This window comes from Capricornis sumatraensis, chromosome 1 (genome assembly GCF_032405125.1).
Source record: "Capricornis sumatraensis isolate serow.1 chromosome 1, serow.2, whole genome shotgun sequence".
Taxonomy (NCBI): domain Eukaryota; kingdom Metazoa; phylum Chordata; class Mammalia; order Artiodactyla; family Bovidae; genus Capricornis; species Capricornis sumatraensis.
Window position 1 is genome coordinate 6037509 of NC_091069.1, and position 27745 is coordinate 6065253.

The 27745-nt window shown below is 51.4% G+C and overlaps 1 protein-coding gene across 1 annotated transcript in view; it reads right to left on the minus strand.

The window, feature by feature from the left end:
* Positions 1 to 27745, minus strand: part of FUBP3 (far upstream element binding protein 3) — a 47423-nt gene that overhangs the window by 6407 nt on the left and 13271 nt on the right. The window contains exons 3-15 of the mRNA XM_068989997.1: positions 20038 to 20071; positions 17650 to 17699; positions 17228 to 17299; positions 15753 to 15810; positions 13589 to 13751; positions 12692 to 12790; positions 9955 to 10059; positions 8823 to 8925; positions 7676 to 7776; positions 5270 to 5411; positions 1301 to 1461; positions 482 to 555; positions 82 to 162 (exon numbers count right to left, since the gene is read on the minus strand). Of these exons, the coding sequence (XP_068846098.1) occupies positions 82 to 162; positions 482 to 555; positions 1301 to 1461; positions 5270 to 5411; positions 7676 to 7776; positions 8823 to 8925; positions 9955 to 10059; positions 12692 to 12790; positions 13589 to 13751; positions 15753 to 15810; positions 17228 to 17299; positions 17650 to 17699; positions 20038 to 20071 (1243 nt within the window). The remainder of the gene's footprint in view (positions 1 to 81; positions 163 to 481; positions 556 to 1300; positions 1462 to 5269; positions 5412 to 7675; positions 7777 to 8822; positions 8926 to 9954; positions 10060 to 12691; positions 12791 to 13588; positions 13752 to 15752; positions 15811 to 17227; positions 17300 to 17649; positions 17700 to 20037; positions 20072 to 27745) is intronic.

A 27745-nucleotide genomic window follows, 5' to 3' on the forward strand; every position in this document is an offset into this window, starting at 1 on the left:
CCTCCCCACCAGTCACCCCCCCACCCCCAGCACCAAGGTCTCCGGAGAAGCCAGTGTGGAGAGTGAAGGCAGGCCACCCACCTCACAGGGGCGCTATGGGGGTTTCCATTCACTTTAGCAGCAATGTTTGGGAAGCACCCTGAGCTCCTTGGAGGAAAGGTGCTGAAAGAAAGTGGGAAAAATAAAGACAAGAGCTGAAGACCCAACACAGGGAGGGCTTTCACAAGAGACTCCCCTCCCCAGCCCAGCCCAGGGCGGGAAGCCCTCACTGGGCATGCTGGCGGGCTAGGGGACCCTCTGCCCTCTGGGCAGGCTCTCAGCCCAGCGCTGGTCCGTGAGCCATGGACAGGCCAGAGGGATGACAGGGATGGGTTAAGCCCACATCCCGGGCTTCTGGCTGGCATCCCCAGAATAGCTGCAAAGGAGGGCCTCCTAGGTGGGCAGGGAATTCTCGCAGTCCACACAGGTGCAGAAGACTCACTTTTGATGAGGTGCGGCAGGCGGCTGGCTGAAGGGACTCTGTCCAAAGGGTCCAGGAGCTCCGAGACTGGTCCCCTGTCAGGGCACAGAGGGAACTCTCACTGCCCGCCGGCTGCACGGGTGCCCTCTGCCCAGGCCCGCCCCGGGACGAACCACAGCCTCCGGGGAGACAGAGACTCGTGGGGTAAAGGCACCCTGCGGCACTCACTAGCCTTCCTTCCCCGCGGAAGGGCCTGACTGCGGGGCGGCTGCTGCCCCTCGGGTGGCGATGTGCCACGCCGCCAGTCCTGCACCACCGCGCCTGCCCTGGCGTGCCGCCCTGGGGGAGGGACCAACCTGCTGGACTCTCCCGTCAACTTAGGCCGGCCCACGGCTCTCTCTGCCACTCTACGGCCCCTCTGAGGCGAGCAGTGGCCCATCTGTCCTCCATCAACACTCCCTTTCTTTATCTGCCTTGAGGCGCCTGAAACTAAAGCCAGAGTCAATGAATGCTGCCTGAGGGGCTGGCCACCAGGGCGAGGCCCGTGGGGGTCCAGGGGCAGAGCTGGGGGAGGCTGCCGCCCGGCTGCTCCTCTAGCCTGCGGGGCCGCGGCTCGGGCCGAGCAGCGGTGGCCAGGGGCGCCCTGCGCGTCTGGGCCTGGCCCGAGTCCCTGCACCATGACCTTGCCCCTCGGCACAGGGGGAGGGGGCTGCGGCCCTTGCGTCACAGGAGGACCCAGAGGCCCAGGAAGTGTGAGGTTCTGGGGGGAAGCAGGTACCTCGGACAGACAAAAGAAACCCCCGCAACTCCCGAGCCGGGTGGCAGGGCCCGCGTACGTACGCCAACTTTCTCATCTATGAGGTGTCTGGCCACCTCGATCTGTGGAGGGAGCCCCCGGATGGTGAATATCCGCAGGTTGGGGTCGGTGCTGGGAGGGGGGTTCCGCTGAAGCTCCACGTGCGCTCCCGACTGCTGGTTTATGCTCTTGATGTTCTCGCCCCCTGTGGGTGGCAGGACAGACACAAGGGTAAGCAGCGACTGCGGCAAACCCCGAGCTTGGAGCTCACAGAGGAGGAGGGGGAGCTTTCCGCCCACCAGCGCTCGTCCTAAGAGTTGACAAGTCCTGTCCACTTATGCTTGAGAATGGTTCTAGTCAAAACTAGGGCTGTCTCACCTGTGAAACCAGACTTCTGCGGTGAAGCTGGTCTTGCTTTCTGAGCCAGGCTGAGGCATGGAGCCCATGGAGCAGCCACTGGTCCCTGTCTCTGTGTCCTGGGCTGAGGTGCCCTGGACTGCAGATTTACACACAGTGAGCTCAGCTGGGGAAGGCGCTCCCTCCTTCTCCGCCCAAGGATGGCGAGCCGGTGGCCCCTCCCTGGCACAATGGGGGCCTTCGGCCCCAGCGGGGGGGTCACCGCACAGCTGGTCCCCTCCCTCCACAGGTCAAACAGGCGGCCACAGGCCCAACGACACCCAGAGCCCATCCGGCCTTTAATTCCCCGTCCTGTCGCTTCTCAAATCTCTGTGTTCCCTGGGGGTGGGGGCGGGTCTAGACGGAGAGGCAGGCTGAGGATGGGGGTCACAGAGGCCTGGGTGGAGCGGGGCTAATGAAAATGTAGTTGGACTCTTTGAAAATCTGGGAGAGTCCCAGTCTCTTAATGAAATTTGCGTAACAAAAGCTCCACCGGGGTAACAATGGTTTGATTCTTCTTTTCAAATTTCACAGAACTTACAGATCCGCTCTGCTCTTTGGGGTGGGGTAAAGCCAGAATACAAGGAGAATTTGGAGCACAGGATTTTATAAAACTGGATGAGAATAGTCTGTATAAAATCTGGAGTAGGCTACCAGGGAGCCTCAGAGGATCAAAGCGAAGGCTAGAGGCCAGTCTCTGTGTCACCCCTCCCCACCCAGAGTCAAAACTAACCTCCAACTGTCATTTCATACTAATGTGTCCACAATCCTTCACTCCCCAGCCTGCCCCTCACCCGCCGGCCCCTCACCCGCATGGCTGGAAACCCACATGTACACAAAGCATCAAGGCGAAGGTGAGTAAGGGGCCCCATCGACAGGCACGGCCTGCACCTTGTCTCATCCTGAAAGCACCAGGGGAGTCTACGAGGGCCCGGGAGCAAAGATGGGGCCTGGGTCTGGCCGTTCTCCCTGAAGGCAGCGTGAGCGGCCCTTGGCATCACAGGAAGGAAACCAGGCGGCTGTGGGCATTCAGGAAAGCCTGGCTCAGCATCAGTTTCGGAAGGATGCTAGCTGGGTTTAGGGTGGTGCTCAATTTAAAAGGAAATTCATAAAAAGAGAAGCCCAGCTGACCCAAAGGCTGAATGGATGGTTTTCTTGAAGATCTGCTACAGTGTAAGGACAGCGTCCCTGCATTTTCTGCCTCGAGCAAACACATGGTCCTGGGGGCAGCGCTAGCCAGTGTGAGAAAGTCGTAGTCTTCAGCAGCTTCGCTCTACTTCCGGGTCGGTACAAGCCCCTCCCGGCCCCCAAACTACTGACCTTTACCCACAGGTTGTGAATTTCTTCTCTGCATCATGAAAGGTAAGCAGCTTCGCTCCTAGGCAAGAGCGTTTGGGGGGACTGATGAAGAGCTAAGAATAGGTGGGAGACCCTTTCACTGCACACCCCACTTCTGCCCAGACCGCTTGGTCCCAGAGCCAAGAGCACGAAAGGGCATGCATGCCTGGGACTGAGAACTCGCAGGCCCAGCCAGCAGCCCCCTCCTTCAGGTCAGGCACTCAGGCCTGCAGCCCCAGACTCTTCCCCGAGGCGCCGGGCGCATGCTAATACAGTGAGGAGGCACCGAAAAACTGCAAGGGGCCGGAAGGAGTTAATTTAAGTTCATCTTCCTGCAAAATGAGGTCACCAGCTTGGCACATGGTGGCTGTCTCCAGGCACATTCAGCAGCCTGCTCCATTCTTCCACCTGATGGGGGGGCAGAAGCGACCCACCAGTGGCCCCCCGGCCGGACGTGAAATCGTAAAGCAATTAATCAAACCTGCTAAAAGGCCTGGCTGACAAGAGCAGGGCTGGCCACACTATCTGTCACCATTGCTGTATTTATCATGGAAATCCAGCAGGGGCCCAGGGAGGCGCAGCGTCTGTCCAAGGGCTGTAGTGGGGGTGGTGGGGAGTGGGGGGGTGGGAGCAGGCCTGCCTGCGTGTGGCGCCCCTCACCCCGGCACCTTTCCCAAGGAAACAGGAAGACCTCAGACCCAGCCCTTGTGGGGAGGGAGTTATAGAAAGACCCCAGCTACTGCCCCAGCGAAATACATCCTGGCTTCCTGAGGCTGCTCCTGGAGCGGTAGGACACAGCATCTGTGACTGCTGCATTCTGCCGCCTCCCTCCTCTGGGGACCACTCAGGAGGACCTTACAGAGGACAGAGAGGCTGTCCTGTGAGCACTGAGGCATCACCGACTACAAGTAACTGTCACAGCACCAACAGCAAGGCTCCGCCAGCTCTGGAGAAGACACTTCCCATGAAACCTTCACTGACATGACCGTTCTCCAAAAGCACAGAAAAACCGAGATCTGACTCTCGAACTCCAAGGCGTCAGCTGGATTTAACGTCATGGCAGTAGGCCAGCTGACGGTCTGGGTCACATGTCTGAATGATCGCAACATTTGGGCAGCTAACAATGTCCACTGAACACCTCCCAGCATGAATACGCCCTGCCAGAAAATCAGAACAAACTCACGTCATTCCTCCCACCTCTGAAAGGTTAATAACCAAGAGACAGCACAGATACAGGAGATAAAACGTTTTAAAAGAGCATAAAACACACAGTGTCCGAGAGCAGGGCCCAGAACGGACTCTGGGAGACGACCGAAGGCCAGCTCGGGGGCACTAGCCTCGGCAGCCTCAGCAGCCTCGGCTTTCTGGGGGTGAAGATGTCCCTGGGCTGTGTTCCGTGGGATGCCAGCACACCTCCAATGGCTAGAAGATGCTGGTGATCACAGAAATTGGGGAAACTCTGGGAGAAAATGGTTTTTATATCTTCCATATGTTGTCAGATACGTACAAAAGAAATGAACTGAGAAGCAAACAGAACACCCGGTGCTGAACAGGAGTTTCCTGCCAGCTCAGGGGCTCTGCCTAGAGGGCGGAGAAGCCGGGCCTACTGCCTCAGAGGCCCGGACCTGCTCTCAGCAGCCTTTCTTGCCGGGCCAGCTCAGATGGCCCAGAGCCCGGCCTGCTCTCTCCCTTGCTTTTCACTGAAGAAGCAGCCACATTAGCCAGTAACAAGGGCTTCTTACCTAATGTTCTCTAAAATGCCTAGAAACAACTAACAAATCAATTTTTATTTCCCTCCACAGGGTGTCTGTTACTCATGGTAAACATACTGAAAAGATAAAAGCCATTTTCACATGTTGCGTCAATACAGACCAAAAACCCAAATCCAGTAAGGCAAAAAGTGACACACTTGTCAGAAAGCAATCTTCTTGGAAGAAATGATCTGAATGGTTCCTCCAAGTTCCTTGCAAGTGAGTTAATCCCCAATCAGTCCACTGACAAACAGTCAGGGGCCCCTCACCTGTGCCTTTCTAACAACCCAGGCTGCTTCAGCAGGTAGCTGGTCTCCCTTATACAACGTCTGTTCCCACGCGGTGATGAAGTACTCGCTCTGCCCCGTTCATGAGAAGGCCCAGGCAAGGAGGGTGCCTTGGAAGGCAGCGGAAGCCTCGCACCTGGCCCCGTTGGTCAAGGGTAGAAAATGGCGTGAACCTCGTGCTTCGGAGGCACTGGACGTGTGGCCTGTCTGCCTTCAGGCTGAGCAGCGCAGCACCACTTACCTTTGCCGATGACGAGGCCGCACTTGTCGGCCGGCACAGTGTAGGTCACCTCCTGGGCGCCGCCGGGGGTGCCCCCGCTCCAGTCGCTGCGGCCGCGGCCTCTGCCCCGGGCCGCCGCCAGGCCTCCGAAGCCGTCTCTCTCCTGGAAGGAAGCGGAGCTCAAGTGGTGCTTGCCTGCTGCCTCCAGCACAAGTTTCCCTCTCTGGGGAGGAGGCTGAGTGACAGGACACGATCAAAGCCACACGTCAGGACCCGAGCACCTCTCCCACGTGGTTACATAAACAGCCCAACACACCCAGCTAAACCAGGCAGTCAGGTAGAAAGCCTGAGGTCTGAAGCCCAGTGCCCTGATCTGGGAGTTTTAATCACTGGGCCCCAGTCTACAGGTATCAGGAGCTGGTTTTCTCAGTGCTGAGCCTACCAGAAGCCTGAAGAGCTACGTATGGGCTTTTGAAAGTGACACGTGAGTGGCAAGGGTGACTTCAGGCCCTCCCCCGACAAGGGTTTGCTATAAAGAACAATTCAGACACTGCTCTGAGAGTCAGACTACCTTGCAATTCCAGGTGGCCCTAGTGGTAAAGAACCCGCCTGCCAATGCAGGAAAACTAAGAGACGCTGGTTCAATCCCTGGGTCGGGAAGATCCTCTGGAGGAGGAAATGGCAACCCACGCCAGTACTCTTGCCTGGAAAATCCCATGGACAGAGAAGCCTGGTAGGCTACAGTCCATGGGGTCGCAAAGAGTCAGACATGACTGAGCAACTTCACTTTCTTTCCTGGAGGAGGAAATGGCAACCCACTCCAGGACTCTTGCCTGGAAAGCCCCATGGACAGAGAAGCCTGGCGGGCTACAGTCCATGGGGTTGAAAAGAGTCGGCTAAAGCACAGCACCCTGCAATCCAACCAGCAAGAGGAATAAAAGGGTTAAAAACAAAACTGGTTATCTCATTCCTCAAAAGAGGGAGGGGAAGCCAGACACACCCGCCCGTGGTTTGGGGCTGGAGGGGTCTCCGATGTGTTCTCACTGTTCGGCCAGCAGACAGAAGGCCCACATCCGGCGGCCAAGAGAGGAAGACCCCCTTCTCTCTAGGGCGAAGCAGCCATTCCGGCCTCTATTCTGTGAGGCGCTCAGGAGCGGCAGCCCTGAAAATCTTTTCAATGTTGAGGGCAAACCCGGTGGAGCTGAGAGCTCCTTCAGGGAAGGGGCAGCTCAACAGACTCGTGACACAGCACGGAGTAAGTGAACCGGCTGCCGTGGGCCAAGAGTGAACCGAATGTCTACCTGGAATCTAGACCAGCAGGAAGCCGAGCTGACAACTGCCTCCGGTTGCACTCTGCTTTTATGAGCGACAGATGACCAGCAAACAAGGTGATTTAGGGATCTACATGAGAACACACACATGCAGCCGACTTTCTACAAGGGGATGCCTTGGGCTCTGGGAGACAAGGCTGTCTCCTCCTCATCTTACAACTTCGCAGTTCTGGGATCGTCAGTTCTTACCACGAAGAAGGATGTCAGAGAGGAATCCGTGACTCTTCTCTGAAGCTGCCTCATCCTAAGAACTGCCTGGGGACTATGGACAAAGCCCAAGCCACTCCTGGATATTCTGATTCAGGAATCTGGGGCGGGGGGGTGGGGAAGGTGGTGGTCCATGGATCTGTAACCTCAACAGGTACACCCCCAGATGATTCAGGGGATCATGTGGGGTGTACCACCAGGTACAAACAACCTCCCTGGCTTACTGCTGAGAAAACTATGCCCAGAGGGGCTCAATGGCTAGGTTGCCAAAGGGCACATGAAAGATGGTAGAGCTGGGATGATGGCTTCTAACCTTTTGCTTCTTTCTTCAGCTCCTTCTGCTCTGACTTTTCCTACAAACCTAGGAGACGTGACATGACAGCCGACCAGTAGCTACAGTAGCTCCCCAGAGCAATGGGGAGTACGGGCTACACAGCGGGGGAAGGTGTCACATGAGCCCGCTCTCATTCCAGAGAAATGTGAACGTGAGCACGGACTCTGGGGCCTGAAGACAGCTCTAAAATTCTGGCCGATCACGAAATGCCTGCTAAGAGCAGACTTGACTTGTTTTATAATAGGTGTGCCCGACTGTTCGAAACCCGGCTGGCTGCACTGTGACTCCTCCAAGTGGCTTAAATAGTCAGGAACTTACTTTTGTGAAGACAATCTAGATTCTGCAATAATAAAAAGGCAGAATAATAATAAACTGGCAGGGAAACAATAAAATGAAGGCAGTTAAAAGACAGACGGAGAGAAGCTGCTGGCTGTAATCTTGGAGGGAGGTAACTGATGAGAGTACTGGTTTTTAGAAATGGGACTTGAGAGGAGGTGACTGCTCCAGGGTGCTTCTCCAGGGTGAGACACGAGAACTCTGGAGAGGCGGACCCACCTGTGCTGTGAGAATAAGCTCGCTGATGACATGTGCTGCGTGCTGGCATCGATCCGGGGGCCCCATCACCTGTGCAGCTCTCTCCGGACTAATACCGTCATCTGCGGAACAAGATGGGAGAGATGGGATTAGGAAAAGCCCCGCTTCAGGAGGAAACAAACATCAATCTGATTTGCAGTCAGTGTTCCTACCACCACTGAAGGTGTAATAAGAACACATCTCTACATTCAGGACACATTTTAGGCAGGGAAACATGCATGGCTACATCTTTCTGCACGATCTCTGTCAAACCTCATTACGCAATTACAGCCGTTTAAAAGAGGTATCACAGAACTTCCCTGGTGGTCCGGTGGTCAGGGCTCCGCGCCCCCCGTGCAGAGGGCCCAGGTCGGATCCCTGGTCAGGGAACTAGATCTCACATGCCGCAACTAAGACACAGCGTAGCCAGATACATAAATGTTAAAAAAAAAATTACAGAAACTAAACTTGAAAACAGACCTGAGCTATGGCCATATTTTCTAAGTATGTCTATCATGTTTTCCCGTTTTCAGAGAGATGAGGAAAATAAAGACACTGTAGATAATTTTGCTCATAAAAGTAAATTTGTAACACTTAAAGAACTGTCCTTAAGATTTTTTTTTTTTGGCCACGCCACGGTGCTTTGTGTGATCTTAGCTCCCTGACCAGGGATACAACCTGGGACCTCCTGCACAGAGCCTTAACCACTAGACCACCAGGGAAGGACAAGATTTTTTTTTTAATGGTTTTATCTTTAATTTTACGAAATAAAAAATAAGGTGTTTGCTCTTAAATCTTTATTAGCAAATTAAAAGCTGGAAATGCTAATATTGAACCCTACTCCCTTAACTTTTACTGATCTAAAGAAAAAAAAGAAAAAGGCCTGGACACTCCTGGGCTAGTGTGTTCTGATACATGAAGCATGACCCTGCCAGCAAATCCACAGAAAGAAATGAGGGCTGGAGGAGAAACTGGACTGGAAATCTGGTAACAGAATGTTGCTAAAGAGAGAAAAGGTGAGAGAGAGAGTAAAGAGCACACAGTGGGCTAACAAAACAAAGACCTTGTTTTGTGAGGTGTTCTTTACTTCTTCATAATGCTGAAGATTTCGAGAATCATCAAAACCAACCTGGTTTGAACTGAATTCTCACACCGGCATCGTTCTGGATCTTTTTGATCATTTCCCCGTTTCTTCCTATTACAATCCCGACAGCAAACCTAGGCACAGACACCTGAGCACAGAGAAATAAAACCTCATCAGCATTTCCCTGCAAACCTGTCTTTTCTGCAAGTCTGGTGTAAGTGTGTATACATACAATGACTTTTATTACAACACATTCCTGGAAATGACACATAAAGCCTATTTTTTTCCTCTTAGGGAAAATGTTGTGGTTGATGACTGTATTCCTGTCCATTAAATGCATCTTGCAGGTATAAGACTTGATCAAACATAGTTACAAAAATGAAGTAAGGCAAGAATAAACCTGATAAAGAGTTTTAAAAATATTTAAGATTTATCTTCCAAATTCTATGAAATAAGCATAAATGTACCATACACGTTGGTACATGGTCCTTCACTCTTCTGTGGTAAAATACATGTAACATAGTACTTATCACTCTAACCACTGTAAACATGACATTTCAACGGCATTAAATACCATCACAGTGCTGTGTAACCATCGCTGACGCATATGCCCCAAACCTTCTCATCACTCCAATAAGCAGTCGGTATCTGTGAAACCACACTGCCCTGGTAACCTCTATTCTATTTTCTGTCTCTCTACCTAGTCTAACGCTTCATGTAGGTGGAACCATATGATGTCTGACCTTCTGCATTTGGGCTGAGTTTATCAAGCATCATGTTTGCAAGATCCACTCACGCTGTAGCAACATCAAGGATATATTACAACCCCATTCCACCTCATCAGTAAAATAGGCTTAGGGGTTAGATACAATCACAACACAGGGCACCGCGAAAACCTGAACTTGGGTCTTCATCTGGGCAGTGGGGTAAGCCTTGAAGCACAACCCCAAGCCAGGGGAAAGACCCCAGTCCCTGAAACGCACGCAGCTGGCAGCCCTCACTACAGCTGACACCCCTCACTACAGCTGACACTCGTTCCATACACCCCCAGGGAAGCAAGCATACTTATCGGGTATTGCAGATGAAATAGGCGTTAAGTAACTTGCTCAAGGTTGAATGCTAATAGAACGTGGCCTTCAACCTTAAGCTTGCCTACTAACCTGTAACTCGAGCATACCTCTATACTGCCTCCTCCCATTCGAGAGCTGAAATCACTGCGCACACCTCGAAAGTCAGCTTGGTCTTTCTCTCGGATGATTTCTAAGACCATTTCTCTCGCTTGCTGCATAAATACAGATAAAAGGCATTAAGGAAAACAGCCCTGAAAAAACACATGACACCAGGTGAAAGATTAAACCCTCTTATGTTGGGCTCAAAGCCTCAGAAGGTGCTCAGCTGTGGGAGAGCTCACTGTGTTGTATGACTATTATTGTTACCTGGGACAGGGGCAGGCTGCTGGCGAGCAGCATGGCGTGTATATCAAATCTCAAGTGTCCACAGACAGGGGTTCACTGTCTGCTAAAGCCGCACGGGGGTCAGCACACTTGGGCTGGGTCAGAATTCGATTACGGTCGTCCCACTATACTTCCAGTGTGCCATCTCTTTCTGGCAGGCAGAGGGGGTATCTGAGAGCTCTGACTGTGGGGTAGCTTTCTCAGCAGAGAAGCTCCGGGGAGGTCAAGGGAAGAAGTCAGCCCGGGAGCCTACAAATACCTGCCGGCTCGCAGAGCTCAAGTGTCTCCTCCCAACTGGCAAGCCCACGCCCCACACCTGACCATCTCTAAGGCACATCCAGGGTCCTCTCCCTCCGGAGGTCCCTGAGTCAGTCCATCCCGCCCGGGCCAGCACCAGTTCCAGAGGAGCCGGGGTGAAGGAGCAACCACATGTAACAAGTCAAGGTCTTGTGGGAACCCAGAAAGGGTCAGAGTTCTGGAAAAATCAAATCGAACAACAAGAAAAACCAGAACAGCAATGTCCGAGGACATTTGGAGAAACTGAAATACGGACTGACTGTAAGATGATGTTATGGTATTACTACTATTTTCCTAGGCTGCTTTCTAATAAAAAAGGGGGCTTTATTCTTAGGAGATACATACTGCAGGATTTAGAGGTAAAATGTCATATGCGTGTACTCAGTTGCATCTGACTCTTGGCAACCCCACGTACTTATAGCCTGCCAGGCTCCTCTCTCCATGGAATTTTTTACGCAAGAATATTCGAACTGGGGTGCCATCTTTCTTCTCCAGAGGATCTTCCCAACCCAGGGGTTGAACCCTCATCTTGTGCATTGGTGGGGGGGTTCTTTACCACTGACCCACCTGGGAAGCCCAGAAAAGTCACGTGGTACCTGCCATTTACTCACAAATGGTAAAGCAAAAAAATAAAAAATATATATATATACACACACACACACACACACACACAAATGGTATAAGCAGGTTGAGGGTATTCAGATGTTCACTACACTATCTTTTCAACTTTTATATTTGCAGTTTTTCATAATAAAAAATTCGGAAAATTAAAAAAAAAAAACCCAAAGAATAGTTTACCCTAAATACAGCAGACAGTTTCTCCCAAATAAAAAAAATAAAGTTTCAAAATTAAAAATACTAAAAACTTTCCTTTCTAATAATTTTCTTGCAAATTCATGAAATATCAATGAAATAAGCTCTCTGCCCAGGTACCTTTCCTACAAAAGCCAAATGTTCCACTAGTGAAGGAAAGAGTGGAAGTATTCTGGGAGGTGGCTTTTCTGCTGTCCAGCCAGTTCTTCCCTCCATCCAAAGAGCTCTATGACACACAGCAGTGGAGGCCACAGGCTGGACTGGATGAGCCAAGTGCGGGAGGGTTAGGTACAGTCTTTCTACATTTAAAGAGGCTGGAAACTCTGGGGGACCTGACGGGGCTGAGTGAAGGGCGGGCGTGAAGGGCTGCGTTGCTGACCGGAACTTAAGCAGAGCAGCCACCGTAATCACCTGCCCTCAATCCTGTTTTCAAATCATTGTTTTATATGAAGACCCTGACCAGAAAAAAGTTATCAGATGATATCTACTAGGGACCATCACCTGAGCTCAGCTGAACGGCAGTGTTAAGAACTAGGGGAAATCTTTTGTCAGAGACTGGTAGCCTCGCCCGGCTCACAGCCCCAGATCCCCTACAGAGGACAGCTGTTGCTGCCAGGCTGGCTCCAAGGCGTGTCGCTCTGGAGAGATTCAAAATGCAGCAAAGGCCGGCAGAAAAATGAGCGTTCGTGTCTCACGGGGACAGACACGCTCCCATGCCCACTCCTGCCAACAGTCACAGAGCTGGAGGGCGGAGCCCCTGGGTGACTGAGACCTGAGCCCCTGCCCGCTTTCGGCACTGGGGGCGGTCCTCGGAGGCACATGGGGTGCCTGCGATGACGGCACGCACGTGCCTTCCGTGGTCCGGGCATCTTTTTAGTCACCTCCCACCTCAGCCACCTGTCTTGTCGAAATGGGTCCAGAGAACAAACAAAAGCCACACGGAGCCTGCATCTGAGCTGATCACAGGTCAGCATCAGAAACTGCATCGGATCAGAGTTGCATCAGCCAACAAAATTGTCTGTGCTATGGACAAGCTCTCTGTATGCGTTGCCCCTGCCGCAGCCTCCATGGACTGGCTGGCTCTGAGCACTTGAAACATGGCCTGTGTATAAAGGACTCGCTTTTTATTTAATTTGAACTATTCCAACAGCCGCATGTGGCCAGCAGCCCTGGTACTGGGTAGCATGATCCAGTTCTTTTCACCCTCAAACTTGGAGTGAGAAGATAGCTTACCTTAAATCAAGGACCACCCCGCTTATGATTTCCCAAATGACATAAAAACATAACAAGTATACCACCAAGTGATGCCACCACACCCGGGACCTGCCTGACCCACGGTTTCTCTCCTACCTGAACTTTAAACGGGTCTCCGGTGATGCGAAGGGGCTTGTCTGCTCCCGTGGGCAATGGGCCGTCCTGGATCATGACCATCTTCACGCCAGTCCGCTCCTGTGGGGGCACACAGGTCCTCAGCAGCAAGCCTTCTGGTTCCGAGGACTGGGCTCTGCGACAGCACACAGGCCACAACCCTGACCTGCAACTTCAAAGGCCCTGAGCCCTGAAATAAGAGCTTGTTCCTAATGAAATCTGGCACCAAAACTAACTCAAACTCACGGAAGCATCCTTCTAGTCCCCCTCTCAGTGACTGTGACTATTACTATCCTTAGCCAGGGAAATCTCCATCTGATTACGCGGTGCAGCCCCGGAACTTGCTGGGGGCGTTAAATCCTAAAGCACACCTGGCCCCACATGTCTCAGATGAGGGAATCTGGAGCTCAGAGTAGTTCATGAAGCATTTACACAGTAGTGGGCACCTCGCTCGGGGTCTCACATAAATAAAGATAACAGGCATTACTTTAGTTCATGACAGCAGTGAGGCCAGTGCCTCCCTGCTCTTACAGACGAGGAGCCTGAGCCTTAGAAAAGTGCACGACTGCACCTATGGCCTGGCAGCTAATGAGCAGGAGTGCTGCTAGCTCTGGACACAGGATCTTCATCTGAGAGTCTCTACAGGGCTTCACTGCCACAGCGGGTGCTGCCCGTTCAGGGGGACCCCAGGCCTTGGTGTCACAGCTGGCATCAAGCCTGGCCACAGTAAATGTTCAGAAGTGTGGGAGCCCTTGGGCAGAGGTTTCGGGGGGAGCCCAGCACCGTGGTGCACAGCCAGCGCCATGACCAAACCCCCCGAGCTGGGAAGATGAAGGAAGTGAAGGCCTGCTGAAGTGCTGCTGGCCGGGGGTCACGCACCTGCAACTGCTTTATCGTCTCCCCGCCTTTGCCGATGACCAGACCCACTTTCGACGCTGGGATGGGAATCTCCTGGACCGTGCTGTTGCCGTCAACGTCATTGTGAAAGCCGGGTCCGTTCCGACAGCGGTCCACGATCTGCCCCAGGAGCCGTTTGGCTTGTCTTTGGGAGGGAGAAGAACAACAAGAGAACTGGTGGTTAAGTGAACGCTCTGGGCGCCCGGGAAGGGACAAACGGCACCGGGGAAACACAAGAAGGGGTCAAGGCTGCCCTCCAGCCTGCTCCAGCTGTTGCCCCCACTACCCGGGAGGTCTCTGCCATCCGCCACGCTACCGGGCTAGAAGTTGAAAGCAACACACACCACAAGAGCAACGTCCCACCACAGCCCCTCCACGTCTGCCCTTGCCCTTGTGTCTCGTGTGCATGCCACACACACGCCTGTCTCCTATGCAAACGTCAGCAGCCTCGGTGGCAGAGCCTACCTTTGATCCCCCTGCGTCTCTCTGCGCCCCAGTCCAGCACAACCCTCCTCACAGAGCACACGCTCAACGGACGGTGGTTAAATAAGGGCAGAAGAGAAAGCAAGGAGAAAGACGGGATGAAAGAAAGAAAGCAAGGGTTAGTAGTCGTCATCTGAACCCTCAAACTCCGAATTTCTTCTCCATAACCAACCAGACTGCTTGGGTGACTTTTCAGCTAGGGCTAAGAGTCACTAGCTCAGTTTCAAGGGTGGGGAAGAAAAGGAGGCAGGGCCCTGGTTCAACTGCAGGGCCACGTACACCTGCTTGGTGCTTTTCGGATGGTCAAAAGCCTGCATTCCCCTGGAATGTTATGCTGATGTACCTGGAGACAGCGGGGGCGATGGGCGGGGGAGGGGGAGGGAAACTGTAATGGTGAAATAGTACAGCCCAGCCTACTGAGGTCCTGTGTCAGGCCAATTTCCTTTTCTGCACCAGAATCTCCCCTGGCTGTTATTTGCAGTATTTGTTCTTTGAATCACCAGGTACGATCTATTTTGTGGTTCCTTTAATAGCTACTGAACAGGCTGGCTGTACTGCGCATTGAAGCAAAAAAAAAAAAAAAGGTTTTCTATTCAAGTTATAACCCTGCTGCCTCGACTGCTTGGGCAGAACAGGAAGCAGGAATGTTTAGAAGAGGAGGAAGAAGGTGAACGGCAGGAAATGGATGTTGCCTGTTGTAGTCCTGAGCCTTTGTGTAGAGTCAGCCGTGTGCATCTTCTCAGTTACAGCAGCTTTTTAATATTTTGCCTGTGTACTAGATTAACCTGCGTTGGAAGAAAAATGCCTTGACTCCAGCGAAAGCATCCTGCTTGCCCTCTAATGCACACCTGCCAGTGGTGTTTATTCTGGTTCACTGCTTGCAATGTTACAGCAGAACAAGAGAATTTAAACTCATCTAGACTCCCTGAGAAAGGGAAACAATATAACAGCCCTACCTACTGAGCCAGACATAATCTCGGCACCCCTGTCCCCAGACGCGACGCTGCTCGGGAGACGGGAAGAGGAGACGGAGCAGACTCAGGGTGAGCACCTCCTTCTTCCCAGGAGGTTCTGGGACTTAGGAGGCCCGCATCTGGTACAGGTCTCTGGGCATGTGTGTATGAGAGCAAGGCCTGTCCCAAGGCTGCTCTAAGGGCCCCAGGAGGCAAAACACCCTCTGGTTGGTTCACAGGGCCCTCTGAGCGGGGCAACGGCCACCAAGAGTAGACTCACTGGGTTCACAGATATCAGAAGGGCGATGGGACCAGCCCCAGGCAAGAGACCTGATGTGAGAGAGGCTTAACTGATCCAAACCTGCTCAGGTAAAGGAGGTTATTAACAAAGAAGTGAGTTAATGAGAGCATTCAGGCAGGGTGAACGGACACTCTGGAGGACCTGCTTTAGGAAGTAGGTGTTATGACAGCTGTGAGAAATTCTGTAGGGTTTGGAAAAAAATAGGTGATACCTTCTGTGTTTAGGGTAACAGAACGACTACCCTGGCGTGGCAACCTCCCAGATCCCTCTCTAAGGAAGCATCTGCCTTTCGTGGCCAGACTGCGGCAAAGATCGACAGCATTCAGTAACAATTCTGCCCTTCCATTTCTCCCCGGCTGGGGAAGGAGGAAGAAGAGTGAAAAGGAGAAAGTAAATAAAATAAACTTACTCAATACTTTCTGGGGTTCCGGTAAGTACACAGGGCCTCTCTGGAATCCCAGAACTCTCTACAAGAAGAATCAAGAAGACGAGGTGTGTTGGTGGGCATCAGGCAACCGTGCGCCTTCGCCTCTGTGTATAGACTGTCTCTCTCGGGCTGGTTTCTACACCAGCCCCACAGAAGCCCCGGCTCCCAGAAAAACAGTCTGCTCCCGCTTGCAGAGAGAATATGAAGCTGGGAGCTCCAGCCTGGATTCTCCAAATAAAAACAAGTCCTGCAGGGGGCAGTGGGAAGGATGCAGCCGTGGGCTCTGCGTTGGTCCTAATTACCAGGCTCAGCTGCGTACCTGACCCACGAGTGTGCTAGTAAGTGCCAGAGTCACTTAACCCACTACTCCTCAGTTTGTCCACCTGCAGTGAAGTTTAAAGGGTACCTGCCGGCAGCTCTGAGGCACACTAGTGTGGAGTTTAATGGTATGCACGTCAGAGCTATTACCAGTAACCGCACAAATATTCCAAGGGAACAGTGACATCCATGTGGAATTGGCTCTGGGCCATTTGACGAGAGGGAAAAAAACCTTACTTTCCAACACCACACAGGACCCTTATTCTGTTCCTAGAAAAGAAAACTGCCTCGGGAGAGAGGTTCAAGGGGGAGGGGACATATGTATCCCTATGGCTGATTCATGGTGATGTATGGCAGAAACCAATACAACATTGTGAAGCAGTTATCCTCCAATTAAAAATAAACCAACAACAACAAAAACCTGCCTCTGAAAATTCATGTTCAAAAAAATGAAAGACAAATGGCCAACAGCAGCAACTGCCTTCGAGACACTATAGAGGTATCTTTTAAAATGACAAACATTTCTGTCGTCAAATGTCCTCTAAATCCTGTCCTCTGCTGTGGAAAGCGGTCGAACTCAGATGATGAAATTATAAATGACAGTAACAACTCTTCTTCCTCAGTGTGTGTCTCTCCATCTCATGTGGTCAAAATGACCCCACTGGGGAAGGTCCTAAGCTGCATTTCACACATGCTCACGGAGCCAGAGCCTCCAGCCGGCCCCTTCCCATGAAGGGCAGGGACCACCGACTCCAGGGGGGTGGTGAGCAGACCCCAGCAGTGAGCCCAGAGCCACAGCAGCACTCCTCCAGGCCCCACTCTGCCTGACATCACATTCTGGTGCAGAAAACAGAGGTCCGGGACCAGCAGGTGTTCAGGAGGGACCACACTGGGCCCAGAGCTGCAGAGGGTCTGTCTCCCCAGAGGCTAGACGGGCAGCTTCGCCAGGACCTGCTTCTGCTCTGGTTTTTCTGGTTCTCACCTGGGAGGCCAGCTCCACTGCAGGGAAAACAGCCAGCGCATATACTTACCAAGCCCCTATAGACTCCTAAGCAACAGGCAGAGGTACTACGTCTGAAAAACTTTGTAATAAAGACTGGTTTCTTCCACACTGAGATCTATGAAAAATCAGCCCTTACCTGAGGCAATCTGAATTTTGCAACCAGATTCTGCTTGAATCCGCGAGATCTGCTCACCTCCCCGGCCGATAACTGAAACAGACGAAACAGGGTCAGGATAGGCCCCTTACTCCACATTTAACCATCCGCAGATGACTTCATTAACTCAACAAACATTTATACTTGGCTCACGGCACAACAATCCAGCATGCCACAGAACTTGTGCGTGAAACACAGCAGACAAGAAAGGTACCCCAGCTGAAGTTGGCGGGGGGCCCATGGCCCAACATTCCCGCAGGGAGTCCCGCTTTGGGGCAGCGCTTTGGGGCTCTGAAGAATGCAGTGTGCAGAGCATTCTGCTACAGGTGACAGACACGCTAAGGGGATTACAATGAACACGAGGGACAGGAATCAGGGAAAAAGCAGATAACGTGGATACTTACTAAATCCAACCATTTTATCAGGCACTTTGAATTCTTCTGTTATTACTGCCCTAAAAACAACAAAGAACATTTTGGAAAAATACACAGAATAAAGAATTCTGCCATCATTTTCAGCTCCTCAAACTTCCCATATTGGCACTCGTGTCAAGTAAATCATGCCAACATGGCCAACAAGTCTACAACCATCTGCAAAGGCAGCCCCCCTGAAGACCCCTTTGATCAGTCACTTCTTGCAAAGACCCAAGCCTCCCTTTCCCTATGTCAAAGCAAGAAACCTCTTTCATGAAACCATCAGCTCCACTAAGCACTGACTTTTCTTCCTAAAGTTACCCTCAGCAGTGCTGAACAGCTGAAGGTCCTCTGAGGCGTGGGGCGTGCTTAGCCTTCGATTCTGGTCTCCCAGATGGAGAAAGACAGCTACTTGTCAACAGTCCTTGTTTCCCATCTTTTTACTGCTTTCTGGCCACCCTCTAATTTATCTGCCTCTTGGGATGAGACGTCCCAAATGGAACCAGCGTCCCGCTGAGGCCTAATTGGTGCTGACCAGTACAGAATGATTACCTTGCTTATTCCGCAAGGGACTTCTGTTAAATGCTACCCCATCCATTATGGGCCTTTTTTTTAAAAAAAAAACAACTGCTGCATTGGTTCTTTCAAACAACTCTTCAAATTTTGCCATATAGTGTGTTGTGGACAATATCCAATTTGCCCAACACCCCAGAAAGCAATTAAATCTAAACATTTACCTTAGAAAGAAAACTAAATGCAAGTAGTTTAAAAGAAAAAAAAAAAAAGCAAGCACTTTCAAACCTCCCTTACACAGCTGGATCTTTACACATCACGTAAAGCGCTGGATCAAGCGCATGTGCTCAGGGCAAGCGCAGCACTTAGAGCCGCGGCAGCATGAACACCGCTGCCGCTGCAGCCCGCGGGCTTCCCGTGCTTTCATCCTTATGCTGTACATGCGTGAGGGTTCTCTACGTCTCTGGGGACACGTGAATCCCTGGCTTCCTCAGCAGTTACACTGTAAATGCTAACGCCAGGCCTTGGCCGGCATGAACGGCCCACTGGACGAGAGACCCAGGGCCCTGCTGGGACGTCCCCTGGTGGTGGTGAAAGGTAACCGGGCTCTTGGGCGCGGAGCCGCCAGGCCGCTACCTGCGCTTGCAGCACAGAGCTGGCTACTCTCAGGAGACAGTCCTGGGGAATTTCCTAGAAGGCGTTCAGCACCAGCCCCACTCAGAAACTCAGGCAGCTCCTTGGCTCGCAGAACAATTTTAGCAGACTCTCTCTGAGGGAAAAATGTAGTTAAGATGAGCTTCCCTGGGCTCCCGGGAAGACAAGGCCTTATTATAAACCCAAGGCTGAAACTGCTCTAAGGCACAAAGTACGAACGTTTTGCAAAGTAAAATCCTGACGAACTACGGCTTTATAGGAAAGTTACATGTGATGCTAACACAACCTCAGTGAAATGACTGTATTTCAATTCATTTAAAAAAAACACCACCAAACAACAAGCAAATAAAGAAACAACAAAAAAGTCACCAGGATAGTGCCCGGTGACATCTAGAAGCTCCCAAACAGGCAGAGAATACAAGCGGCTATAACTGTATCACCAGGGCTGAAGGTTAGGGATAACACGTTACAGTAATGAGCACGCAGCATGCAGTCTCAAGCCTCAGGGAAGGGAACGCCGCCCCCCCCCCGCCTTGTGGGTTTCCTGTATATTTTGCTCTTTTAGAAGGGTAGCACTGTGACCACAAATATCCTGTCTTACAGACTGGCCTTTTTAAAGCCCAGAGGTCTCTGCAGCTCTCTAAATCCTCAATGTTGATGGGAGAGTGGTGGGGAGAAACTGAGGAAGGGAAATCAAGGGGCACCCATCCAAGGTTCTGGGGTGAGGCTTCTAACTAGGCGGTGGGGGGGGGGCACCCAGGCTTCCACATCCTGGGCCCTGACTCCTGGAGCAACCTAGGCTCCATCTTGGGAAAGCCCAGTCAAGTCACACTTCTTTAGCATGGCTTTTCTCAAGCAAAGAGGTGAATGATTCACAGAACATGGGGAAAACCATCAAATCAGGAGGACAATTTTCACATTCTCTACTTTTAAATTCAACATATGTGGACAGAAAGAGCAGCTTCAACATCCCAGAAGTCTTTTAAGTTCAGTTTTACAATAATGGTTGATTTTTAATACCAAGTATCAGTTTATCCCTTCAGCTTACACCGTATTGGAAAGGGCTACAAAAAAAGTTGAGTCTTAAAAAGAAATCTAGCCCATGGTTTTTCACACTCTCAACCTCTGACTTTCTAACACTCTAGTACAGATGGTGGATCAATAAACAATTAGAAATGATCAATAAATAATAAAACATAACCCACTGCTTACCTTTGATGTACCAAGGCCCCTAACTGGTTACCTACTGTGGCAAAGAGAAAGAAAAAAGAAAAATCAAAGCATTAGCACGGATAAACTAACTTCATCCTTACACGACTTCTTACCATTTCAGAGAGGGGAAAAAAAAGAAAGGCAGAAAGAAAGCAAACAGTAATTTAGGCTCAGCGGCTGAAATGAATGCGTTACATGATATGACACAGGAGGGGATGTCGTGATCAACAGTCTCTAACCCAGTGTCCAGCTGAACGCAGGATAAGAAATTGATCTGTGTGTCCACATGCTGAGCAGCCTGGGAGAAAATCCTGCTCGCTAAATCCCTCTCACTTCCTACCTCCCACCCGCTTGGGATCCAAACTCAATGTAGATGGCTAGGGTCCCTTCTTTCCCTTTTTAAAACAAATGAGAAGATTTAACCCCCTCGTTCAGAAGCATTGTTAAGGACTGCTCCGTGGCAGCTGCAGTCTCTAAGAACGTGCACATATGTTCCTGCTGGCCACACCACGGGGCATCCCCCCCACTCTCCCTACCCTCCCAGGAGCATAAGCATCTCAAGGAGAGGAATGAGGAGCTGGCCTCCTCCCTTCTTGGGCCTCTTCGCTGAGCCACCCTCACAGTCTGGACGCCACGGACGCTAGGAGTGAGCAACTGTCTTTCAAGCCCATTTCACAGAGACGACAGTGCCCAACAGGCTCTAATTATGAAAACCAAGTCTGCAGCACACTCCCGCAACGCCACTTCTGCTATGCTTTTTGTTCATTTCTCCTCTTTCAGCTACTGATGAGTGTCTCCACCAGCCATCAGCAAAAAATGAATCTGCAGTATTTCTCTTTGGAAAATGCAGCCCAGGAAACACCGTCAGCAGACAATGAAGAAGTATACATCCCAACTGCATCACAAGGAACTGAATGAATCTTACAAAATGCTAACAAGAGCATTCAAAAATATGTCTCCCGGCAAAGTTATAAGAAGGACAGATACATGCTAAGTGGGGAAGAATCAATTACATCAGCCTCAGAACAAAGAGGGACATGTCCAACATCTGAAATCTAGGGTTCCAACAGCTCTTCTTTCTGCTTGAACTTAACCCTGTCATTCTTGGACCGCAGAGGAGATGGTCGTAAAACAACCAAGGAAAAGAAACCAGATCATGATGTTTTAAAAGGAGAAGAGAAAGCCTGGAGAAACACACAGCAAAAAAGTACACAAAGCTACTGAGTCAATACCATATTTCTCCTTGATCAATGGCACGATAATGGTCTACAGCCAAAACACCGACCTTATATACTCTTACCCTGCTTATCTCAGAGATAACAGCACTGCTCTTTATCGACTCTTAAAACATTTTCATTCTGGGCTTCCAGTCTGAGCATGACAAATACCCTCACTCCGCACAGGCCGTGTCCACGATTCCCATTCCGTGTGAGAAGCGGACAGGCACCAGCCCGAGAGGAGACTCCTCGCCGCCCACTCAGGCCCTGGACGCTGTGAGAGAGGATCGCCCACAGCAGAGGCAGCAGGCGAGAGGACAACATGCGGGAGCAGAAGGCCCACGACAGAGAGCCGCTGAGTCTGGTCACCCGTTCCTATTTAAGGGTCACGCTCAGCATCCCTGCTCACGGTCAGAACTCTTTCCCTTGGGGTCAAGAAACCAGCGAGGACAAAGAAACTGAAATGTCTTGACGTGATACAAACACCGAAGAGCGGGGACTAGTCCCTGCTTGGGGCAACGTGGGCGGACCTTGGCTCAGGGTCTGCCGTGTTACCTGGTGGCCGATCTACCGATACTTCAGCTAGAAAAGCGGCAGCACAGTAAAGGGTGACACTGCCAGAGGACTTCATGAGATTCACGAGAATGTTCGGAGGGCTCCTGGCCAAAAGCCATTTGAAATTTTGTTCTCATCAAAAAAAAGGAAATTCTTTTTGTCAGCAAAGTATGTGTCACGGGTGTCACACACACCGTATCATTTCTGACAGCCAACTGCTCCGGCGACAAGTGGTGGTGAGGTGCTTAGAGAGACGGAAAATGCAAGGGCGCACACTGTCATCCCACGAACAGACGGGCTGCTGGGAGCCCCCGCTGAAGAGTGAAATCAAGTTCAAATCCACACCCAACCCTTTAAGTTGCTGGACTCTTCAGCACAGATCGTCTTTCTCCTCCACGCAAATGCCAGCGCTCGAGGAGGAAAAAGTGTAATGATTTAAAGTTTCACTCCCTTCTGAAACATTCCCATTTGGTGCCTAAAAATGAAAACCAGCAGTTAGGTAAGGGACACTGGCCACACTCATATGGCAAACAAACGGGGGGCTTCTCTCCGTCTTCAGGATGAACAGCGTCAGACGACAGAGGCATATGGGGACGTCGAGCAAGCTCGATTTAACAATTATAGTCATTTTACTGTAAAAAAAGGAAAAATGCTGAATAAAATCAATCCTACTTCCTCTTAATGGCACCTGCTGGTCAACCATGGTTCACCTGGCCTCCAGACTTCCTGGCACGTGTGTGCAGTACACGCTCAGGTGCGGTTCTCACTTATCCCTGCACGCTCTGCAATGGGAGGCCATCTGGGCAACGGAAAGATGAGCTTCCCAGAGAAAACATCCATGAGAAAAAACAACACGAGAACTCCTTTCTGGAGAGTCATCTGCTGCTGATTTCAATCATGATCTTTGAAAAAAATAAGGCACTGGACACATTTTTTCACCTTAGAGAGGAGGAAAAACAGTCTCCATTCACCCCCCCACCCCCGACCCACTCCAAAATAATGCTAACAAAGTATCACTGGGGAATACACCCAGCTTTATAGTACACACAATCTTAATGGTTAGCCCCCGACGCCCTGCCTCAAAATAGCCCAAGGGGCCAAGCGCCCGGCATCGCTTGTAACACCGAAAACATGCACACAGAGCAGAGGACCCGGACGGGTGAGAGGGCAGGTCAGGGAGGAAGTGCCCACAGTGCTCCAGTGACCGGCACGATAAATCAACCAACCAACCAAACCTTCCTCTTCAGCCTCAGAACACAAGCCTGCGCCCGCGCTTGGATTCCCGACTCTGCGACTCTGACCAGCGCCTTTCTGAGCCCGGTTAAGGTCAGCCACAGCAGCAGTTAGCTGCGGCCACTCCTGCAGTTTCCGAAGCAGCTTTGAAAAGCTCTTCTCCCAAGGACAACACAAAGGCTGCCTGTGTTCTAATGCAGCAGCTCATGCCCTAGGGCCCACAACACTGACAGGCTAAATTCAGCTGAGTCCCTGGGCAAGTAACCTGTTACTAATTTGGCAAATTATTTTTTAAAAGTGAGCGTAAATCCAAGTTTATCCCAGTAATGTCCCTCTCAGCTGCAGCTGAATGTGCCCCGTGATGGGAAAGGCCCACCACCAGTCTGCAACGGTGCTCCTCTAGGTGCCTCACCGGCACAAACCCATCCAGTCCTGCAAGCGCCCTGGGAGGCAGAGGCTGTTACCACCAGTCTCATCTGACAGATGGAGGTGCCTCAGCAAAGGGCACAGGGGCGTGAATGCCTGTGCCCAGGTGACCCCTGCACCATCTTTCGGGTGTCGGGCGCCACACTGGGTCTTGGGCATAAAATGGTGAGCAAGGTCATATTTGCCTTCAAGAAGTTTAGAGTTCCACCCTCCCTGGTGGTTCAGCAGGTAAGAATCTGCCTGCTAATCTGGGGGACATGGGTTTGATCCCTGATCCAGGAAGATTTCACATCCCTTGGGGCAACTAAGCCCGTGTGCCAGGACTACTGAGCCCGAGCTCTAGGGCCCGCGAGCCACAAGAAACGCCACCACCGTGGGACGCCTGGGCACAGCCACTGGAGTAGCCCCTGCTCTCTGCAACCAGAGACAACCCGAGCACGGCAACAAAGATCCACACAGCCATAAACAAACCAGCCTCGAGTCTAGTGCGGAAAGCAGAAGGCTCCACGATGAGCAGCAGCTACCCTAGTCTCCAGGGGCGCAGAGGTGTTAGGGGTGCACCTGCGCCCCTCCCCAGTGCCAGCGCCCACCAGCAGCCTGTGGAGGAAAATTACGAGGAAAAATAAAGTGTGCGATGCTTACTTACAGCACTATGGCTTATTTTCATTTCATCCAGTAGTAATGAAACCAGTTTGGGGGGGGCACAACCAACTTTATTAAAAAATGAAATAGAAAACAGAAGGGACTATATATGGATACATATTTGGGATATGTATTTAATAAACTTTTTTATTAACACAGTTACACACGTTTTAGTAAGTGTGCAGTGACTAGTTCTGATGGAAACATGGAACCCACGTCCCTTGCATTGGCAGGTGGATTCTTAACCACTGGACCCACAGACTCAGCCCTTTTGAGGTGTTTGAGGACTTTGCTTCTCCTGGTGATGAGCCACCACAAACTAAAGAAGGGTGCTGTTAGAAAGGGTGTGGAAAGGGGAGGCCCCACGTGGAGTCCCCAGCAGACACGATTCTCAGAGATCCGTCTGTTTAAGGGGAGAGGGTGCACAGAGGTCCAAGAGCTGGAGGAAGATCCGTGAGCTCGTCCACCCCAGGCAAACGTCACGCACCCCGGCCTGAAGACTCCTACTTGACAACACCCCTGATTTCTTCCCCTGCAACTCTTAGGAACCGAGTTTTAGTCTCCGCTCTTCACACCTGCAGCATCCACTATGACCCCCCCATGCGGGGAAAATAGCAGCAGCTCCGAGGTACATGTTCCTGTCCATGCAAAGTAGATGCTCCCCACTGAGGAGCAGGGGCAGGGGTCCAGACACCCTGGCCGGGCGGCTGCAAGAATCAGCCCTCAGTACTCCTGAGCACAGGCACCTCTGTGCCCTCTTCTCTCTCTGAAAAGCCTGGGACCTTAAACAATCTTTCCTCCGCACTGTTTTTTCCTCCTTCTCCTTGCCTTACGCCACAAGTGCTGAAACGAAATTTGGAAAGGACTACACACACACACACCCCTTCCAATCTTCCTGTAAATGATTCATTTGGCAGCGCACCTAAGAACTCTCCTTCCTTCACTTCATTTCTGTCCACACGAGGAACAGAAATGGTGGTCAATCTAAAATGGTCTTACCAAAGCACCAGAGGTGAACCTTTGGTAGAAAAGGCAGGCATATTTTCAAAATCACTAGTGTGACAGCCCCCAGCCCTGCCCCACGCAATGGCAGGAACGGCTCTTTACTTACCCCAGGTTCTAACTCTGGTGCCACTCTTCAGAGAAGATACAGGGACAGTGTGGTCTGTTTGATTCAACTAAAAAGCTCACGGGGACATGAGGACCTAAATCTCTCCCAGGGTAAAAACCTGGGTAAGATGCTCCGTTGCCCCTGGAAACATGGAGGAGACAGTGGCAAGAGTGTCTCGTCCATCTGTCAACAGCTCCACAGAAATGCCAGAAATCACCTGCTTTCTCTGGCAGTCAAGAGTTGGATAGGGGAACCTGAGACAGGGAGGTTTAAGGAAACTAGGGAGGGGGATCCTCACACCCCTTCCTAACTGAGGATTAAGCAAGTGTTGGAGTTAATTATTTGACAAGGCTGGCCGGAGGAGGGCCGGCTTCCCATTCTTGTAAACAACCAGTTAGGGGACACAGTCCTGCTCACTTGTTTAGGTGTGGTCTAAGTGCTTTCAAATGCCAATGGCAGAGCTCAGTGAGTGGGTCAGAGACCCTATGGCCTACAAGCCTGAGAAACAGTTTGCCAACTTCTGACGCAGATTAAACTGAAATCTGCACTTCTAAATCACTTAGCTAGCTCTGTTCTCTTAAATCTGGAGCTTACTCTTCAAAAACTTCCTACAGGCTCATCACAGGAAGCGCAGAGGGAGAATCTGGACGTGGAGCGCTCACTCGCTGCAGGAGTGAGGCAGGGAAATCAAGAAACCATCTCTCTGACCATGGCATGCGGAGTCCGGAAGGAGCAGGAGGCGAGTCTCTGCCTCCCGAAGAATGCATGCGGGACGAGCCCCAGGAAGATGGGCGAACTGCTGTCAAAGCTGAGGGCCGTCTCGGACCCCTTCCCGAGGCAGGCGTGTGAGAATGGCAGGTGGGGGGGACCAGGAGGGCTGGGGGAACCAAAGAGGAGAGGCGGTGCGGGAGCAGGGCACTGGATAGAGTCACAGGTGAGGAGGAAGACAGGGCTCCAGGAGGAAGCCACGGCCAGTCCTAGACTGAGGAGTCAGCTAGGCAAAGAGAAGGCCCGTGAGGAGGCGGCCGCAGAGCGGACAACGGGGGAGCCAGCCTAGAGGGCAGAAGGCGGGGGTCACCTTGGGGAGGGCTGGGCCCCCGGGTTCCGGAAGCGGCCACAGCTCTTAGACCAGAGATGGAACTGGTTCCGTGAGTCCAGCGGAAGCCTGAAGAAAGTACTGGATGGGAACGCTGTCACACCCAGACCCGCGGGGCCCTTCCCGAATCGGCAGGCACACTTCAAAGACCGAGAGAAAGTGTGCGTGCCACGACAGAAGATGTTCAGAGTTCAAAGGACCTGACCTGAAGCTGGAGGACAGCAGAGTGCTGCGCTTCCCAGGCCACAGACCGAGGCCGGCCCTGGAAGCTGGACATGGAGCTCTTGGGTTCCAAGTGGCTCCTGAACTGGTCGTCTGACAGACAACTCCAAACTGCCTTGGAACACAAGGACCCCAGATCGTTTTCTGCATCAGGAACAAATCTTTTTTTCTGGTTTACTGCCTAGCACTGTTGAAAATCTTCCCATTCATACATGAGCTTGCATATCCCAATGTCCCGAATTAGCCCTAAGTTAAAGTTCTTTCTGGTTGACTTATCAGTTGCAGTACTTTTAAACAGACTCAAGTAACACCTCCAAAAAACCTCTAGGGGACTGCACTTTAACCTTCTAAAGGTCAAAGAACCCGGCTCCACAGGAAAGTTAGCAAATTCACACTGCTTAAGCGATCTGCTGAACTTCTGTCAAAAAATTTCCAAGCCAAACCAAGCAAACAAAAAAACTGCAAAGTCCTGGGAAATCTTTATGGCTAAGAAAAAAGTGCCAGGATTCCTGCCTGTTGCTCGTCTCTGCTTTTCTAAGCTTTCACCTCACAAACATTGAGACTGTGATCCTTAGAAAGCTGTCTGATAAACATGAGCATCTCTTTCCATGATGGGCTCTGTTTATCCACATATTTAGTCACGAGGACAGAACTGGCCCAGTGACCTCAGCCCTGTCAGGGGACAACTGACAAGAGCCTGGGGCAGGACCCAGATGCCCAGCTCTCCCTAAGCTCCTCAGCACATCTCAAATTCTACACAGAGACCAATTTGGGGGGAGGTGGGGAAATTCTGCTATCTAAACAGAAGAGAGGGTTAATTTTATCAAATCACAATGCTGAGGGGAATCTCTTGTAGTTCAAAACAGTGTTGTTGTGGTAAGAGACACAGGCTTGTGGATGACGGAAGACCCAGGCCCAGGTGAAAAGTACTGTTTCAGTTCTTTCCTACTAAAAGTAGACTTAACATTTTGGAGGAGGAGAGAAACTGCATTCATTCTCTGATCACAAGAACTGCGTCCCCCAAAGGCAGACATGCAAAAAATTATGGTTCTCAAAAAAGAGGTGACGATACACATATAATAATGGACTGGAGTTTCAAGTGAGAGTCTGGACTTGCTGGTGACTTACTAGCTACATTCTTACAAAAGGGTGTGCAAAGGATTGCACGCATGCATGCTCAGTCACTCAGTTGTGTCCGACTTTGCA